This window comes from Cnephaeus nilssonii (genome assembly GCF_951640355.1).
Source record: "Cnephaeus nilssonii genome assembly, chromosome: 2".
Taxonomy (NCBI): Eukaryota; Metazoa; Chordata; class Mammalia; order Chiroptera; family Vespertilionidae; genus Cnephaeus; species Cnephaeus nilssonii.
The window spans coordinates 113,656,373-113,677,436 of NC_137073.1; the positions used below are offsets into that span (position 1 = coordinate 113,656,373).

Genomic DNA, 21,064 nt, shown 5'->3' on the forward strand with positions numbered 1-21,064 from the left:
GTAAATTTAAGAAATATTTCTCACAAAAAGATAAAGATAATTTATGTTAAGCATTATACACAAATATTAAGTCATACAAATATTGAGAAATTAAAATTACAAAAGGCTTCCATTTTTTTGGTGTTTATAAGTAGCAATTAGAACATTTTTTATTTTTATAATGCATGCATTATTTTTTATTTTCTCAGTTATACTATTTAATTAAGTTGTAAGGTACCAGTACTATTTAAAATTAAGTATATTGAGTTTTTCTGGAATCAGTTTTTGTGTATATGCATCCATTTTTCACATTACACATGAGAGATTACAACTAGCAACAAATAAATAATGTTTTTCACAACAAATAGAATTTTGGTAACCATGACATAAAATTTTTCAATGTGTGGTGGCATTTTAGATTCAGCTTGTTATTGATGCTTATATTATATAACATACATTTTGTAAATGTCGTAAGATTTCCAGTTAAAATGTGTAGTCGTATTTTCATTTTTATCTGGCTTACCATTACCAAATATATGGGTGTGTTTCTTAACTACTCCCTTTCTAATCGTTGTATATTCTTTTATTGCTCAATTTTGAGCCTGTGAGCATAATTTAAATAATAGGTCACACTTAGGTTTCTATTTCCACCATTAAAGATCTAAATAGGGAAATAAATAGATAAGGAAAAAGTAAGGAAATCCCTAAATATCTTATGTTTAAGGCTGGTTGATTTGAACTTTAAAACCAAAGGATACCCAAAATAGTTTATTAAAATGCTGCTTTTGTCATCCTCTTCTGAAAAATCTACGGTGCTTCTTAGTGACGTAAGACGAGTGAACGTTAAAATCCTGACGTGGTCTGAGGTCTTCCTCTCCAGGTTTATCTCGTACCACCTCTCGCTCCCCTTTGCTGCAGCTACTCTGTGCCTGGGACTTGCTGTTCTGTTCTCTGCTTCAGGGCATTTAGATTCCGTTCACTCTGCCCAGCTGCTGGTACCAATCCCCCCGCTTTTCACTCAGTACCATGTACGGTGCTTCAAATGGCCCTCACCTAGCATGTGCTTCCTCAGGTGTAAACGAATTGAGGCAGCTGTGTCAGAGGAGGACTTACCCGTGCCTTGTGTCCATTAATGAATGAGGGAACTATTTTAATGCTTCTACTGCATTAAGCCCCAAGAGAATACCTTCTTGCTCCAGTGTTGTGGGCTTTACTCTGTAAGATTTTCACAGTTTACGAGGAATGCTCCCAAGTTCTGTTCTCTCTAGTTTGAAGATGCAGAGGTCAGAACAGACACCGCTAGAGGTCAGAACAGACACCGCTAGAGGTCAGAACAGACACCGCTAGAGGTCAGAACAGAGGTCAGAACAGACACCGCTAGAGGTCAGAACAGAGGTCAGAACAGGCACCGCTAGAGGTCAGAACAGACACCGCTAGAGGTCAGAACAGAGGTCAGAACAGACACCGCTAGAGGTCAGAACAGACACCGCTAGAGGTCAGAACAGAGGTCAGAACAGGCACCGCTAGAGGTCAGAACAGAGGTCAGAACAGACACCGCTAGAGGTCAGAACAGAGGTCAGAACAGGCACCGCTAGAGGTCAGAACAGAGGTCAGAACAGGCACCGCTATAGGTCAGAACAGAGGTCAGAACAGGCACCGCTAGAGGTCAGAACAGAGGTCAGAACAGGCACCGCTATGGGTCAGAACAGAGGTCAGAACAGACACCGCTATAGGTCAGAACAGAGGTCAGAACAGGCACCGCTAGAGGTCAGAACAGAGGTCAGAACAGACACCGCTAGAGGTCAGAACAGAGGTCAGAACAGACACCGCTAGAGGTCAGAACAGAGGTCAGAACAGGCACCGCTATGGGTCAGAACAGAGGTCAGAACAGACACCGCTATAGGTCAGAACAGAGGTCAGAACAGGCACCGCTATAGGTCAGAACAGAGGTCAGAACAGGCACCGCTAGAGGTCAGAACAGAGGTCAGAACAGGCACCGCTAGAGGTCAGAACAGAGGTCAGAACAGGCACCGCTATGGGTCAGAACAGAGGTCAGAACAGACACCGCTAGAGGTCAGAACAGAGGTCAGAACAGACACCGCTAGAGGTCAGAACAGACACCGCTAGAGGTCAGAACAGAGGTCAGAACAGACACCGCTAGAGGTCAGAACAGAGGTCAGAACAGACACCGCTAGAGGTCAGAACAGAGGTCAGAACAGACACCGCTAGAGGTCAGAACAGGCACCGCTAGAGGTCAGAACAGACACCGCTAGAGGTCAGAACAGAGGTCAGAACAGGCACCGCTATAGGTCAGAACAGAGGTCAGAACAGACACCGCTATGGGTCAGAACAGAGGTCAGAACAGACACCGCTATAGGTCAGAACAGAGGTCAGAACAGGCACCGCTAGAGGTCAGAACAGAGGTCAGAACAGACACCGCTAGAGGTCAGAACAGAGGTCAGAACAGACACCGCTAGAGGTCAGAACAGAGGTCAGAACAGGCACCGCTATGGGTCAGAACAGAGGTCAGAACAGACACCGCTATAGGTCAGAACAGAGGTCAGAACAGACACCGCTAGAGGTCAGAACAGACACCGCTAGAGGTCAGAACAGAGGTCAGAACAGGCACCGATATAGGTCAGAACAGAGGTCAGAACAGGCACCGCTAGAGGTCAGAACAGAGGTCAGAACAGGCACCGCTAGAGGTCAGAACAGAGGTCAGAACAGGCACCGCTATAGGTCAGAACAGAAGTCAGAACAGACACCGCTATAGGTCAGAACAGAGGTCAGAACAGACACCGCTAGAGGTCAGAACAGAGGTCAGAACAGGCACCGCTATGGGTCAGAACAGAGGTCAGAACAGACACCACTCTGTTGCTCTAGACAACACACCAGGAGCTGTGGACTGCTTTGAGTGTTGTGTTTTTAATTGTCTCACAAATCAGTTGCATACTTTTAATGAATTTTGTTGCCGTGTATAGATTTTCTCCAGCTTTGTTATGTCTTTCTTGAAGTGTGTGCTAGTCAAAATGTAGGTTTGATATTCCAGCTAAAGTCTATTGAGGTCTTATGTGTAATTATTCATAGTTATTGAGGTAATATTTAATATGGATAGCTGAAACCCATAGCCATTCATTTACGTTTATATTAAAACAAAGGCATTAAATAATCACGTAGGTAACATAGTGCTAATAAGGGTTTTGGCTCTTCGTGTTCCTACATACTACCAGATGGAGGCTTCAGTTAGTAGGTAATGACAAGACCAGTGGCTGGAGGGACTTACAGCAATTTTGAGCAAGTGGAATTGATTAGATTTGCATTTTGGGGAAAAAAAAGATTCTAAAAATACCTATCAGTATTAATGATGAAAATATTTCAAAAGGTGACGTAAAAGAAGATGTGGAAACTGCATTTTAATGTCATTATTCTATACTATAAACCAGGGGTCCTCAAACTTTTTAAACAGAGGGCCAGTTCACTGTCCCTCAGACGATCGGAGGGCCAGACTATAGTTTTAAAAAACTATGAACAAATTCCTATGCACACTGCACATATCTTATTTTAAAGTAAAAAAACAAAACGGCAAAAACGCCCGCATGTGGCCCGCGGGCCGCAGTTTGAGGACGCCTGCTATAAACCAATTTATTAACTTAGGATACCATTTTTCTTAACCACTCAACATCCTATATAATAAAAGGCTAATATGCAAATTGACCAAACGGCTGAACGACTGGTCGCTGTGATGTGCACTGACTACCACGGGGCACACGCTCAACGCAGGAGCTGCCGCCTGGTGGTCAGTGCGCTCCCACAGAGGGAGCGCCACTCAGCAGAAGCCCTGAACCGGGTTCATGGCTGGCGAGCACAGCAGCGGTGGCGGGAGCCTCTCCTGCCTCGGCGGTCAGACATCCCCCAAGGGCTCCTGGACTGCGAGAGAACACAGGCCAGGCTGAGGGATTCCCACCCCCACCCAAGTTCACAAATTTCATGCACCGGGCCTTTAGTTAGTTATATGTGTACCTGAAATTGGACAGAAGCAAGAATCTTAATTGTGTGGTAAGGGAATTAGGCATTCTCATGATTTCTATTGGATATCTTATGTGATGTAGTTTAAAAATTAATACAGGTGATGCCTATTAAGCATGTGAACTAGGTCTTAAGCATGTGGACTAAACTTAATTTGGGGTTAGTTTTAGTGTTTATTTTATTTTAAAACCAGAGGGTAGCTTTAGGTGTTACCTAGTTACATTATTGAATCTATTTTTCATTTAAAAATTTTTCAACCTTTTATTCAAGAGAAATCTTATGTGGGACTCTAGTAAGTAGTCAACTCAATAAAAGCTGAATTTGCTGGAGGGTGAGGGCTGGGGGCATGAGGGGAGATGCAAGCTCTCCTCAGGACAGAGGTACGCAGCGTGGTCTGGGCGGGAGCCAGAGCCCTTGTAGGAGGTCTACAGAGTCAGGCTATTTTCCTAATCAGACAAAGGCTTCTTAAAGTCAGGTTCACTTAACATTCTTGATGAAGCAGTAAAAATGATTAATATTTGAAAATCTCCACCCTGCATATTCATCTTTTCATTTTCCGTGTGGCTAAACAAGAAGTATTGTGCATAAGACACTTCTGCTGCATGTCCCCAAGTATCTCTGGGTCTAAGGACAACTGCTTGTGGTGTTGAGTTGCTGTTGCATGTTGAAGCTGGCCACTTTCTTCATGGAGTACCTCTAATTGAAAAACCAGTAACAGATGACACAGTGTGGCTTTTCAGTCTTCAGCACACGGCAGACGTTTTCTAGAAAATACACCTGCTACTTCAAGGAAGCATTACCCATGATAAACTTCAAGCTTCCAAGTAAAATGAGAATTTTAGAACTTGATTCTGCTGCTAATCTGATTGAACCTGACAACTTTCCAATAAAGACTGTTGTGATGCTACTGGTGGTGATATTCAGGAATGTGATTTAGGAGATTAGGTAATGAAATGCACTAATATTAGGAAGATTGGCATACCTCTTCTGAACCAGTGCTTTCCAGATGAGCAATATATGATGTTATAAAACCATGCATGGGTAAAACTTTACAGTGCAAGAGAGAACAATGCTTTTAATGTGAGTATGACAATATTAAGGCTATTAAAATATTGCTCCCTTTTCTAATTACATGTCTCTTTTAGGATGAATTTTATTCATGTAGTTCAACCAAAATAGCTTAGTTCAATAGTTTGAACAAAAGAACAGATGTTAGAATGAACCTGTCTTGTGTTAAGCTATTCATTAGAGATTTTCAAAAACACGTATCAGTGCCCCTCTTCTCACTAAATTCTTTAGCTTTTGAAAATATGCATAACAACATTATCCTATATAATAAAAGGCTGATACGCAAATCAACCAAGCAGTGGAATGACCGATCGCTATGACACGCACTGACCACCAGGGGGCAGATGCTCAATGCAGGAGCTGCCCCCTGGTGGTCGGTGCGCTCCCACAGGGGGAGCGCCACTCAGCCAGAAGCCAGGCTCATGGCTGGCAAGCGCAGCGGTGGTGGCGGGAGCCTCTCCTGCCTCCACTACAGTGCTAAGGAGCAGCAAGCCGAGCAGTAAGGAGCAGTGAGCAGGCGGGTAGTAAGGAGCAAGGGGTCCTGGACTGCAAGAGGGATGTCCGACTGATGGTTTAGGCCTGTTCCCCGTGGAGCGGACCTAAGCCATCAGTTGGACATCCCCCGAGGGCTCCCAGACTACGAGAGGGTGCAGGTTGGGCTGAGGGACACCCCCCTCCCCGAGTGTTCGAATTCCATGCACCAGGCCTCTAGTTTTTATAATAATGTCCTATTAATATATAATTGGTTTATTATCATTTTAAACTACAGTAAGTATATATTTAAATTTTTCTCCATTTAAATTTCTTATATGGCAAATATATGCTGATATACAAACAAAACCTCTTTGGGTCCAATAATTTTTATTTTTATTTCATATATTTTTAAATTAAATTTATTGGGATAACATTGGTTAATAAGGTTATATAGTTTTCAAGTGTACAATTCTATGATTCATCGTCTGTAGATTGCATTGTGTGCCCACCACCCAGTAATTTTTAAGAGTGTAAAGGAGCTCTGAGAGCAAAATGTTTGAGAATCATTCTCCCAAGTCTTCTTTTTTGGTTTAAACATCCCCAGGGCTTTGATTCATGTCACATGGATCCTAGTTAATTCATCATCTTGATTACCTTGCAGTTTAACTGAATCCCTTTTACACTGTTGTTGCCAGGATTTCTTGTGATACTACAGATGTGTGGCAGGGCATGCTGGGGATTATGGCCTCCATCCCTGCTCATCTCAGCAGTCCTAGGAAGGCAGCTTAAAGCTTATGTTCTCATACGACTTCCTTAGGTGGATTTCATGGAGAGCTAAAACCCAGACCTTTTGTATTTGTTCTGTAGCCAGTCATGTTTCATTTCTTCCATCTTACATATATGCTGTTTATTATTTTAACTGTTATTCTCAGATAGTTCAGAGGGCATGTTACCAAATAAAAAGTTTACTTTTTTTTATTATTACATTTTACAGGCAGAATTTAATATATAGAACATCAGAAATTAAAGGAATTTTTATAGTATTTCATCGATGTCAGTATCATAAGTACAAAGAAAAAGATGTTTTATTTTGAGTATCAATTGTGTATTGATAACAGGTACCTTATATTTTTTAGGCATAAAATGTAAAGGGGAGAAGTCTGCCTAGCATTTTCCAGTGTAAATAATCTATCCTTTCATTTTACTTTTGCATTTCTTTTTTTAAATTTATTTGAGAGAGAGAAAAAGAAGCATCAAGAGAAAGAGGAAGAGAGAGAAACAGAAACATCAATTTGTTATTCCACTTATTAATGCATTCATTGGTTGTGCCTTGACCTGGGATCAAACCCGAAACCTTGGCATATCCGGACCATGCTCTGACCACCTGGCTACCTGGCCAGGCCTTGTCATTTTCAACTGTATAGAATGTTGGCAGATAGAGAACAAATCTTCAGAGAACAAATTGTAGTATTTCCTAATTTCATAGATTGCTATTAGTGAGTCCTATAGCACAGCACATGGTACATTTCTAATCAGTCAGTTTTAAGAATGTCTTCTCTGTTGTGTATAAACTAATGTCCTTTTCATTTACTGTCAGAATTAATAAAAATTTAAATATCAAAAGAGTAGATGGCAGCATCTTAAAATAATCTTGTCAATTGATGTAGAAGCACAATGTTTAAAAAACCTTTTTGTGTTTGCACCATTATTATTTCCAAATCCGTGATACTTCCTGCAAATAAGAAGGCGAGCTTACAGCTGCTGTTTGCGTGGCCCTGGGTTTTGTTGCAGGGTTGCTGTGCTGTGGAGGCTGGGTGAAGAATGCCTTTGCCTTTGTGCTTTATTAAGAGAGAAACCTTTTCCCTTTACCCCCACCCCCTCCCCAGTTTCCTTTCAGCACATTTGATGAGAGCATGTTGTCTTTTTATATTCACGTGGATTATTCAAAATAGAGAAGTTGACTATTCATTGTTCTTTAAAGATTTTGAGTAAGTACTCCCCATAAAACAACTACAGCATGAATGAGACCTACATGGGTATGTTTTTGAAATGCTTTGTCATCATTTTTAAAATACTAATTTCTGTTTGTCACAATCACCTTATATTAAGTATCTACTACCATAGTTAAAATTTAAATACAAAAGATAGAAAAATCCCCTCAAATTGTAAGAATTACTTCAATGTAGTAGTAAAAATAAGGTGAAATACGCCTTAAGAGTTTGGACATTAGTATATTACTTTTGTAAAATAAGTTGGCTGCCATCTAGCCTTCATTATTTACTTATTTATTCAATAAACATGTATTGAGCACCTATGTGTGCCAGGCTATGCTTCAGTGTTTATGTTGACACTTTCAATGGTTTATTTTCAGTTAGGTGCCTGGTCATTTCATTATAAACTATTAAGCAGCAACTGTTTTAAATTAATAGTAATTATACATGCATCCTCAACATAAATGTGTATCAAAAAGGAAACTCTATTTAGCAGTCTGTAAATCTCAAATAGGTAGGGTGGGAAAGACTGGCTATCATTTCTATGATTTTTTTGAGAAATTACAGTAAGCATTTTAATATAAATCCTGTCAGGATTTAAAATAGCCTGTATTCATACCTGTGTTTTAAAATTAGGTGTGCGTGTAAAGTAGTCAGTGCTTTGAATGTTGCCGATTGGTTGTTTTACTGCTTGACAGTTTCCTCCCAGCAGCAATGGCACAGCAGTTAAAGCTTTGTTACTTGTTGATACTTGCAATAAGTTATTGCTGTTCGATTAAGCACGTGGATTTAGCGCACACGTAGCCAACTGGGTGATAATATTGCTGTTTTAGAATGTCTGCAAGCAGCAACAAGTTACTTCATATAATTTTTGTCACTTTAGTAGGTTTTCAATTTTTTCATTGCTTGAACTTGCTATAAGAAATTTGTAACAATTAGTGATATTTTTGCAAGCCTTCCAAAATAAAACGATTATATTTGCTACACAAGTTCTAGTTTTATGTTTTTTTACTTCCTAACATACTGAAAGTTTATAGATGAAAACTTTTTATAAGTCTGCAAACTCGAATTAAAAATGGATCATTAAGAGGTGACCTGCACAAAAAGATAACCCTGAGTTAAAAGGCTTCCATTTGCTTTGACTGCTTGCTTTTTAAGGGTCAGTTTTCCTTTGGAGAGATTACTTTCTCTTGGTGGACGGCGGCGCTGTCTCTGCTAGATTATTGGGAGGCGTAGTGTCTGTGATTGGGGTTATGCAGCCTCCTAGCATCTCAAGTGTCTGTTTTGTCTGGACTTTCCTCTGCAGCATTCTTGTGCAAAACTTTCAAGGCTTTAGTCTGGAGCACTGGGTCAAAGGATATGTCTCTTTGAAGGGTAGACAGGAGTTTTTTATGTTTTATTCACTAAGTAGTATTTCATTTTACATCAAAGAATAGCAGCCTTTGAGAGCCTTTCAGGGTGGCAGTTGAGCATGTGGGCTTCTTTTTTTTTTTTTTCAAGACTTTCACTAAATATGGAATGTTTCTTCATGTTTTTCAGTCTACATTTTTTCAATGTAGTAGTAAAAATAAGATGACTTATTTATATTCTTGTATTTAGATGAGACTATTAAAATAAAAAGAGAAAAAGCATTGATTATAAAAATTAGTTTGAGGTAGAGTTTTATTTTTAAAAAACTTATAATGTACTTGTCTCTCTTGGTTTTTACCTACAAGCTACTGAGAAAAAAAATTGGTAGATAGCCTTTAAGATTGTAGCAATACTGTTACTTAAACTTTTAAGGAAGAAGTAATGACTAATGATTTTGGAAGTGTAAATTTTATAGTGAAATGGCCTTTCTTTTATTGGCTTTTTTCCAAGTCTAAAAGGGGAGATACTTATTTTAAAACATAACAAAACGCAAGTAATGAAAAACGTTAAGACTTAATATAGCTAGAAGTAAATGTTTTTTATGTGCCTTTGAGATAAGTTAATAACTGTATTCTGAACCAATAACAATAATTATACAACATAAGATTGCTTATGTATAGAAGATTAAATTGTATGTAATATTCCTACCACACAACACATATACCTGAGCATATGAACCAATACTAAAATAGCTTGTTTTTATGTTTATGGTTAAACATGTTCTTAAAATTACTGAAAATGTATCTAATTAGAATTGGTCGATAATTTAAACTAGAAATATTTGTACTCATTAATGACGTATCATTAGTATTAAAACAACTTCAGATAACTTGCATTTGACATTGATTAAAACAAGTCAGATCATTAATTATATATAATTGTTTAAAATAAAATATATTGATAAGTATAGAACTTTATTTTCCAAAATACAATCCATTAAAGTATTTTCACATATTATCACACTGTAAAAAAAACTTGTACTTATTAAATAGTTATGGAGGAAATGAATGGTAATGTTAGGTTTTATATGCAGACAAGGACCATTGAGACTTTAAATAGAGAATGATCTTTCTATATTAAAATTGTTTAAGGAACAAAAGATCTTTCCTCCATAGGTTCAGCCATCTCCATTATCTGCAATTCTTTAGCAATTAAAGCCAATTTGTTTTCCTCTTTGTTCTACGCAGACAGCTTGAACAGGACTGGAGAATCGAACTAACTGGAGTGTTTTATCTTTCAAACGCTTTAAAGTTCTGTGTACCAATTAGCAAAGTACAGTAAAGGTTTGGACTTAATAGCCACAACATCTCTCATGCCTAGAGGTCTGAGCTGGTGCTGTGTCGCAGGCCATTGTGTCTCTTGTAAGGACCGTCACTGGTCACTCCTTCCCGCTTTACTACCTGCTGTGGATGGGTATTGTGGGGGGTACTTGACACGCCACACAATATCCTTTCAAGGGTTTAAAAGCTTGTCTGTTCTTATTGAGGAGCTTGGGCTCTCCAAGTAGAATTGATAATATTTAATCATTTGAATGTTACATTTTTGTCCTTCTAGTGATTATACAATTTGTATGTGAAGATACATTATTATTCTTGAATTAGTTCAAAGTACATAAGCTGTATATTGTCTCCTTGGAAATTGGTTGTGTAATTTTATCCATTTAACTGAATATAATTATAAATGAGTCATCAAAGTTTATATCAGAGTATGTAGATGCCTGATGTTTTCTTTTATACTGTATTTGAATGTAGGTTGGTGGGTTTTTTAAATTTTTTAAATTTTTTGTTTGGTTGGTTGGCTTTCTTTTGTAGGTTGGTTTTTATGTTGTTTCTTTCTTTGGTAGTAGAAAGAGAGTATTTTGCTTTTAATTGGCCGGCTTGTCAGATAATTTCAAAACTCAAGAATTCATCCAAATCCCCACCTTGAACTTGTTAAGCCTCATGTCCATCATCTTACAGTAGCGTCGTCATGAAGGCAGGGGTGAGAGGAAGTGAGGAAAACGGGGGTGCCAGCTTCCCCGACAAGCCTTTCCTCCTTCTGTCGCGCACGTCTGGGAAGAGCGGTGGAGCGCAGGGGAGAATGCCGGCCCGGAAGTGGAGACTGGGGATGCCCATCCTGCCTCTGTGTCCGGCCCTGTCTGCTGTGGCTCAGTCTGTGCCCCGCCTCCCCCTTCACAGCGCCCATGGCCCATGGTGAGGACTCGTAGGAGAAGGGGGGCTGCTGTCCGCAGTGCGCTCTGCCTCCCACATGCCTCTGTCCAGCACCCTGTTCACAAGTGTGAGTGGGCTTTCTGCTCAGTTCTGTGTCATGGTTAATACTTCGCTTCTTGCGGTTTTGAGTATATTACATATTAGTTATTGAAGGTTTTTTATGTTAATGCCTCCAATGAAATAGGCATTGAGAATGGTCTTGGCTTTCTCTGAGCAGCATGCAGACACAGGTATAACTAAATGTTGGGCTGAAAGCGCTCATTTAAATGTAAGACCTGAGGGTCTGATCAGTGGACTGATTGGCATGTATTACGGTGACTACTGCGTCTGTATCATTATAATTAACATCTAACAGTTTAAAAGCTTTTTCAACCTAATTGAGTAGTTTGAGGTTTAACATCTGGAAAAGTAAAATAAGGTTCCTGGTTTCGTTAGCATTACAGTGGATTAAATATTCAAGTATGGCTGGCGTGGCCTCTGCCTGGCGTGGCCAGATGCCAGTGGAGGGAAAGGTAACGCGAGTGCAGACTGGCTGAGAGGAGGGAGACGCTGTGGCCGATGAGAACGGGCGCGTAGGCCAGTGAGGTCAGAGAGGTAAGCAGGGCTTTTCTGGTGTTCGTGGAATTATTGTTATAGGTTTGTACAAGGGATTACATTTTAACAGCTACCTTTTAGAAAGGGTCCCAGTTTTTAAAATGTATTGTTGAGAGTATCACAGGTGTCCCCTCTCCCCCATTGGCCCCTCCGCCCTGCACGTGCTCCCCCTCCCCCGGCAGAAGGATCCCATTTTCTTGAGATTTTACGTACGGTACGGTAGAGCAGGTCAGTGATTTTTCTGTTAAACTTCTGACTTTGAAATTGCTTTTTGATAAAGGCATATTGGGACCTGGAATCTTGAATTCCCCTCCTTCCTCTAATCCCGCAGTCTCCATGGCCCTGCACACCCACCACCACCACCTAAGGGGCGTCCGTAGAGAGGGCTGAGTGCTGTCCGCAAGGTGGTGCTGACACCGGCACAGCCTGTGGAAGCTCCGGCCTTGCAGCTGGTGTCCGGGCTGGGGGCGATGGCCATGTCTTTACCTGACCGGGACTCCGTTGGCCTCTGCCCCCTCCTCCCTCTTCTCTCTGTTGCTGGGGTCTGTCTCTGCCTTTGGCCTCCCTTCTTCCTCTGCTGACAGTGGAGCTGACAGTCATCGCCTCCTTTCCTGGCTGTTGGTGGTGCCCCCCCCCCCTCAGCCCTCCCTCCTTTCCTTTCCCCCGCTGCCTGGCTGGCTGGTTCTGGCTTCTGGCCAATATTTTGACGGTTACCGTTCTTCTCTTCTTGGTGCTCCTCTGCGTCTCTTCTACCCCCTGGTGTTCTTCCTCCCCTCCTCTCCTCTCCCCCAGACTTCTGCAGCGTTTTCCTCCTCCTCCTTTCTTTCCTTTTTCTTCCTCTCCTCCCAAAATGATGAGGAGAGGCAAAGCTGGCCCTACTCTCCAATTGCTTTTTTCTCTTAGGTCTTATTCCCTCCCCTAACCTCACCCCCCCCCCCACTCCCTTTCTGGGGGATATACAGGACTGTTGAAGACATTTACTAACTGGAAGGAGAAATGCTATGATTTAAACATTATATTATAATTATCTTTAATTGAATCTGAATTAATTGAAAAGAATACTGTTCTGACTCACATTTGCTATTCAGATGCTGAGTTCTAGGGGATCTTGGAGCAAAATATTGGCCCTAATTGCAGTGGCCTTACATTAGGTGTGTTCATTTGTGTATATTTGCGCATGTATCATTGGCATTTAACCATTTCTCTTGTGTAGCTTGCCTTTTCTCACAGCAGTTTACTAAGTCATTTATGATATTACTCTGCATAGATTCTGATAGTCAGTCGTCTGCTGTGGCTCAGTCTGTATTGAATGTATTGCTATATAACTGTCATTCCAATGAGAATTGCTTTAGTCACTTATAACCTATTTTTAAAAATATATTTTTATTGATTTCAGAGAGGAAAGGAGAGGGAGAGAGAGGTAGAAACATCAATGATGAGAGAGAATCATGGATCTGCCGCCTCCTACACACCCCCCACTGGGAACCCGGGCTTGTTTCTTGACCGGGAATCGAACCGTGTCCTCCTGGTTCATAGCTCGATGCTCAACCACTGACCCTGTTCAGTACCACACAGGCAAGTGGTGGAGCGTGGGTTCCTCCAGGTCTGTCTGAATCAGACGTAACTCCCTGCTCCTAGCCAGTATTGTATGTCATAGTATGACCTGTAGTTACCCACCTCCCTCCTCCGGGTGCACGGGTTAGAAACCTCTGGAATTCAGCCCTGGCCTGGTGACTTGGCATAGCAGTATCTTCTATTTGAACTGAAGTGAATGAAGGTAAATCATACCTTATTCCATCACTGTTATGCGTCATAGGCTTTTCAGGATATGGTTGTACTAGGTGTACCGGTTAATAATGGCGGATTTTGTAATCAAAGAAAACAGGATAATTTCAAGAGAAACATCAAAGTGCTTTATTCAAAGTAATGCCCATCGCTAGCTACACATTTCCCCATCTGTCAGGTAATTTGTGGATACCGTCCCAATAGAACTTTTCTTGTTTTGAGGCAAACCATTCAGAGACCCAATTTTCCACTTCTTCGTACGTTTTGAAGTGCTGCTCAGAAAGTGCGTGTGCCATCGATCGGGACAAGTGGTCATCTGAAGGAGCAAGGTCTGGTGAATAATGCGGGTGGGTTAATACTTCCCAGGCAAGATCTTTTAACGTGTCTTTAACTGGGTTTGAAGTGTGTGATGGTGCATCATCATGAAGCAAAATCACTTTGCCGTGTCTTCTGGTCCATTCTGGTCATTTCACAATCAAAGCGTGGTTCAAATTGATTATTTGTTGTCGGTAGTGATCAGTATTAACTGTTTCACCTGGTTTTAGAAGCTCATAATACACCACACCTTCCTGATCCCACCAAACGCAGAGCATTGTCTTCTTTCCGAAGCGATTTGGCCTTGCAGTCGATGTTGATGGTTGACCTGGATCAACCCATGATTTTGTGCATTTGGGATTCTCAAAATAAATCCACTTTTCATCGCCAGTCACAATTTGATGCAAAAAAGATTTTATTTCTTGCCGTTGAAGCAACATTTTCCTGATGACTTTTTGATTTTCCATTTGTCTTTCGTTCAGTTGATGTGGCACCCATTTTCCTTCCTTTAAAATCTTTCCCATTGCTTGTAAACGATCGGAAAATGTTTGCTGAGCAACATTTAATCTTTCTGCAAGTTGTTTTTTTTTAAAAATATATTTTATTGATTTTTCACAGAGAGAAAGGGAGAGGGATAGAGAGCCAGAAACATCGATGAGAGAGATACATCGACCAGCTGCCTCCTGCACACCCCCCACCGGGAATGTGCCCGCAACCAATGTACATGCCCTTGACCGGAATCGAACCTGGGACCTTTCAGCCCGCAGACCGACGCTCTATCCACTGAGCCACACCGGTTTCGGTGCAAGTTGTTTTTGAGTTTGACACGCATCTTCATCCAACAATGCTTGTAATAGTTGGTCTTCAAACTTTTTCGGTTGACCTGGTCGTTCTTTGTCTTTCACATTGAAATCATCACTTTTAAAGCATTTAAGCCAGTGTTCACAAGAATCTTGAGATGGAGCATGTTCACCATAAGCTTCCCGAAGTATACGATACCTTTCAGCAGCACTTTTCTTCAAAATAAAGTAATGAATTAAAACTTCCCACAAATGCTCTTTTTTTGGCACGAAATTCGACATTTTTAAGCGTAAAAATATCTATGATGTTAACACCTTCAGCAAATTTGACATATGAGGTTTTGAAGCTTGCTGTCAGTACAACAAAATAGCATACATATCAAATCGCATATATATCAACATATGTGTAACTCCATCTATTGAAAAAATCTGCATTATTAACTGGTACACCTAGTATACTTAGTCAAACAACTTTATTTAACATATATTGTACTCAGTGCTTTGACATACACAAGAAATGGAATAGTCAGCCCTTACTTAGAACAACTATGTTGTTCTCTCCTTTAAACTTGAAGCAACTTACTGACTCTGATTGCATAACCCTTTGTTGTATTTTAATGACTAACTCATATTTTTCAAGGAAGATTTTCTGCATCTGACACCCACTTTTTGCTCACTCTTTCCTTTTTCAAAAGTTCAGTAGTGATTTTTAAGAGCCTAGAGGTCATGTCTGTACGTTGAGCATTGTGTTCAGGGTCTAATACATATAGGTACTGAAATATCTGTTGAATTAAAGAGACACATTCTTTTTATTGTGCAAGATAAGCACTTCGCATACATCACTTAGTCCTTGTTATACTTCATTTCATTGACTTTATAGATGCTGAGCTAGGAGAGGTCTTCATTTGCCCGAGTTGTGAGTGGGGTTCTGACCCGTTTTGACTCGGCCCTTTGGTTTAGCCCTTGCTGCACCTGTCCTCTGCACAAGGGTCATCTGGGTGTGACCGTAGTTTGGGAGGAGACACAGCTCTCAATTTCTTGATTTCCTGCTCGTTATATGATAGTCATTTGTATGATCTTTTCTATCTTAGCAACATTCCATTTAAAACTTCACTTTGGGTTCCATAGTAGCTTACAGTGTGCAAGACGTAAGGGGGTCACATTGCAACTCTTGTTTCCTTCCTGGTGGGACTCCCACAATAGTGTGTTGCTCTGGCGGACAGAGTTGGATCTCCTGGCACCTTTGTTTTCAGTCTGATGGTATCTGAATCCTGTGGCCACTCATTCTCTCCAATGACTCAAGTTCCTATGTGGTGAGCAAATCCACACGGTATGCTGTCAGCTTTTTGTATTTTTCAAACTAAAATTTATTTTATAAAATGCCCTTTATTGTTTATGAGACCCTTTAATGAGTTTCTTGGGTTAGGCATCTGTAGGGTACTTAAAGATTTTATTACAGATCTAAGATGGTTTTCCTTTTAACTTCTTTCATGGTTGAAGTAGAATATAAATACAATCACAAAATTTAGATCAGTTCAGCTCTAAAATAAATTTAAACACATAATTGGTAGCCAGTAGCCTCCAACAGAGCAAGTTTCTATAAGCAATATTTGTAGTGTTCCAGTATGTGCTCTATTAAAACTTCTTCAGCATTGATCTATAATAACAAGCAATTTAGTCGCCCTTATTACCCAAAAAGCCTGGTAAAAATTTTGGTTCTTTTGAGTATACTGAGAGACCTATCAAAAATTTACCCATTGGCAAAAACCTTTTTTATTTATTTCTCTTTATGACAAGTGTAAACTATTAAGGTTAAGTGGGTGGGGCAACCGGAAGTAATTACGAAGGCCAGTGGCATTTTTGTGGTTTAATAAAGGCAGAAGCTAATTATTCAGTTTTTATTTAAGTGAAATGGTGCCAAAAAGGAGGTTCCTGCCGAGCAGCTGCACTCCCTCAGTGTTACCCTAATTTACCAAAGACACGACTGTCACAAATAAACCTTTACTCTTGATATAGAGCCACAAAAGTAAGGAGGCTTTTGTGTGGAGTGCATGCAGAAGACTCCTTTATACAAACCAACCGCCAGATGACGGACAATGATGAAAATTTGATTCTTTGAAGTCATAATAGTCATTGAAATGTGTGAAATTCTGGTATTGAAAAGAGAGAGGCCCGCAAGACTCTAAATCCTGGGTGGTTGCAAGAGGCTTGCTGGGAGGTTTGTCTGCATTTTGACACCAACTTCCCATTGCTTGTTCCCTGCTTCCTTTGTTTAAAAAAAAAAAAAGTTGAATTCACACAAGATAAATGGGAACAGTTGATAACCGGATCATATAGTTTTTATGTGGAAAACTAATATTTTATAGTGAAAGTTGGTATTTGAAAGAATAAAGCTCACTTACATATGCTGGCATATACTTTCTTACTTGCTTAGTGATTTTTAACATTTCTCTTTCACTGAAGCACACTTGTGGCATGGAAGGTCAGGCTTGGCTCACAGAGTTAGAAATTGTGGAAGATGCCTGAGAGAGGACTTTGGAAGTGGGAGATGCATCTTTGCAGTAGCAGATTCTGTTGGAATGCTCTTTCATCTCTGAATCATGATTCGTCACTATTTTAAAATGGCACAATTACATGAGATTGTGTTTCTGAAACTTTAGTCTATTGAGATAGTAACATTCTTTAATAATAGGAATATAGGTTTCATATTTGACCCAACCGCTTAAAATTTTTAAGTTTTAAAATTCAGTAGGTGTGTGTATATTATCTATAAAGTAACTTGATTTATTAGAATTTACAGAAGATTATCAACTGGTGAGTTTTGAGGTTCCTTAAGAGCCACCTTGAAGGCTTCTCATACCTTATCTGATTGAAGGTTTTGTAATCCTAGAAAACATGTGGATTATTATTTATGGTTTTCTGTTTTACCAATAAAATGAGAAATCTGTGAAAGGCAATATTGACATCTTCAGAGCATTTCTCTCTTTTCTAAGTAGGCTTTAAAAAATGACAGATGATCTAGTGCAACACAAGTAGAAATCTAGACAAGAGAAAAGAATATTATTAGTTCAGCAGAGTTTAAAGCACTTGCAGATTGTATTTATTTATTTGTTTATTGCAAAGGTTGAGTCACAGGTAGGCCATTGAGAACTTGAGGTAAAGCAAAGCATTGACGACACAAGTAAAGAGTTCAACACAGTGCCTCCCGGTTCTTTTCAAGAATTGCATTGTTTTAATAGAATCTTGGAGTGGGAGCTTTCCCATTGAAATGTCGCTTCAAGGACAGGTTCTTCTGTCACTGGCTGACGCTGTGCGGATGAAATGATAACAATAGAGTGTCGTAATGCATTTTACGAGTGTGAGAAATCAGTTTGTCTAGACAGCGTGCCTGCGGGACTCAGAGTTTGGGGCTTGGGCCTCTGTGTCAGCTACGCGCACGGCCCTACGTGCAGGCTGTGTGGCCGACACTGCGCTTTGGAATTCAGAAACCCGTTTGTTTCTGCTCTCAATTGGGGGAAGATATCGACAAATAATTGCCATAATTTTTGGAAGCTGGTAGTTAGGAGTTCAAAATATAAAGAGCTTAGCAACATTTGGTAGTTTCTTTTTTTAAAGGGTCTTTCCATCCTAAAAAACTTTGCACTTTAGTAGATAGTACAAATCAAGAATTAACTTTCCACTTTTAAAAGCTTATTGGTTTTAAGTTACTGGGTAAGTTCCTGTGTAAACTCACTGAAGTTTATGAGGAAAAAGGCTGCTTCTGTGCTCTTACCTTCCCGAGGGCCTGGTGCTCGGGGTACGGGAGTCTGTCGTGTTTCCTTTCCTGCGGATCTTCCTTAGAGAGCAGCCCATGTGTCGTCTGGTTCTTAGGGGTTCCGCTCAGACTGGACAGGCTGCTGTGCAATTCGGAAAAGAGGCCTCACCCCGTAATTTTGTAACGTTGTTTCTCTGTACCCAGCTTAAGCTTACACTGTAACTTTGGAAACAGTACATATTAATATAAAGACACAGAGTGTTGAATAATAAGTGAATATGACAGATTACAAAACTATACTGAATTCAAAAGCGGAAATAAGTATTAAGGACTCCCCAGGAGCTGAGTCCTTTTCAAGCTTTTGAGTTAAGGAATATGTTTTAGGAAGCCACTAAATGTAATTATACTGGAAATTCCTTTTCTTTGATGTGAACTTGACAATTAAAATGATCAGTTAAACCCTGGTTGGTGTGGCTCACTCAGCTGGTTGAGCGTCAACCCATGCACCAAAGGTTGCTGGTTTGATGCCAGGTCAGGGCACATGCCTGGGGTTCAGGCATCCCTGGTGATAGGTGTGTACAAGGCAGGGTTTGATGTTTCTTACTCTTTCTCCCTCTCCCTTCCTCTCTAAAAACCAATAAAAATGTATTTTAAAAATACAATTAAAACATATTCATATCTTTAAAAGTATGTACCAATCGCACTCATTTTGTTTTTAATTTTATCCTCTATAAAATACTTTTTTAAAATGTAGGCAAGTATTACAAGTACATATTTGTGTAAATATTTATGTGGATCATTTTTATAGTTCCTCCAAACACAAGTTTTGACAATGTAACCATACTTAATTATTGGTGCAGGTAGAAAGGTACTGTGTTAAGCAGAGGATTGATTGCCAGCTAAAATAACTTTAAAGAATTGTGTTTTTAATCTGTGGATAGAAAGACTAGTTGAGTCAGAGATACACTTACTGTTTTCCCAATACATATTGCAGCACTAAGTATTTGTGCTAATCCTTTGGTCCATAGCATTGATTAGAGCGGTCCTACAAATAAGCACTAGCTATCAGAAACGTGTTTGCGCGTTCTCTGTAGGACATCACGACCTTAACTGGCGTCCCCGAGGAGCACATCAAAACCCGGAAAGTCAGGATCTTCGTTGCTGCGCGCAACAACATGCAGTCTGGGGTGAACAACACCAAGAAGTGGAAGATGGAGTTCGACACCAGGGAGCGCTGGGAGAACCCTCTGATGGGCTGGGCGTCCACGTGAGTGCTTTGGTTTTACTTGAAGAGCTTTTCAGCTCTTTTTCTGGGTAGATTTTAACACTCCTTCATGTACAGTGCTTTGTGTAGTTTTGTGTAGGTATCACTGTGTTCTATGATGTAGACATGTCTATATATAGAGAAGACTAAATGACCATTAAGACTGGAACGACCGGTCGACTGGTCGCTATGATGCGCACTGACCACCAGGAGGTAGCCGCTCACGGCAGGAGCTGCCCCTGGTGATCAGTGCACTCCCAGGGGGAGCACTGCTCAGCCAGAAGCCGGGCTCATGGTTGGCAAGTGCAGCTGCAGCGGCGGGAGCCTCTCCTGACTGACTCCACGGCAGCAGGCAGTGGCGGCAGGCACAACGGGCCAGGATGACCAAGAGCAGTGCGGCGCCTGGCCCAGCTTGGGCTCCTCCCTGGCGGCCTGTGGGGATCAGGCCTAAACCAGCAGCCAGAAATCCCCTGAGGGGTCCTGGATTACGAGAAGGCACAGGCCAGGCTGAGGAGCCCCCTCCCTGCACCCCCCCCCCCCGTGCAGGAATCCATGCACTGGGCCTCTAGTTTATATATAATGCTAGAGGCCCGGTGCATGAAATTCGTGCATGGCGCGGGGGGGGGGGGTTCCCTAAGCCTAGCCTGCACCCTCTCCAATCTGGGACCCCTCGGGGGATGTCACAATCCTGGACCGCTGGCTCCTAATCGCTCACCTGCCTGCCTGCCTGGTTGCCCCTAACTGCCCTCCCCCCCCTCTGGCCTGATTGCCCCTCACTACCTCTGCGTGCCGACCTGATCACTCCTAACTGCCCCCTCCCTTCCCCCCCGCCGCCAGCCTGGTCACCCCCAACTGCCCCCTCTGCTGGCCTGGTTGCCCCTAACTGCCTCCCCCCCCCCCCGGCCAACCTGGTCGCCCCCAACTGCCCCCTCTGCTCGCCTGGTTGCCCCTCACGGCTTCCCCCCCGCCCCCCACTGGCCTGGTCGCCCCATGCAGCCTGCTGTTCAGTCGTTTGGTCATCCCTCACTAACTCCCCTGCCGGCCTGTTGGCCCCACACAGCCTGCTTGTTCAGTCATTTGGTCGTCCCTCATTAACCCCCCTGCCAGCCTGGTTGTAGGCAGCCATCTTGTGAGGGTGTGATGGTCAATTTTCATATTACCTCTTTATTATATAGGATACCTGTTTACTATTCATGTATTAAAATAAACCATGGACAGTTGTTTTCAGAGTACTCTTTATTGGATACAAATGGCTGATGTTGTGAGCGCGTTAGCACACTCCCCAAGCCGTTTGAGATGCACTGGGTATATAGTGTTAATAATTAGTAACACTTCACTTTTAAATTAAAACTTCTTTTTGTTTGTAAGGGGAGAAGACTAGGTTAAGATTGGGT

The 21,064-nt window shown here is 41.3% G+C and overlaps 1 protein-coding gene across 1 annotated transcript in view; it reads left to right on the top strand.

The window, feature by feature from the left end:
- The window catches only part of NDUFS4 (NADH:ubiquinone oxidoreductase subunit S4), a 68,226-nt gene that overhangs the window by 31,723 nt on the left and 15,439 nt on the right, over positions 1-21,064 (top strand). The window contains exon 3 of the mRNA XM_079791642.1: positions 19,501-19,673. Coding sequence (XP_079647768.1) covers positions 19,501-19,673 — 173 coding nt within the window. The remainder of the gene's footprint in view (positions 1-19,500; positions 19,674-21,064) is intronic.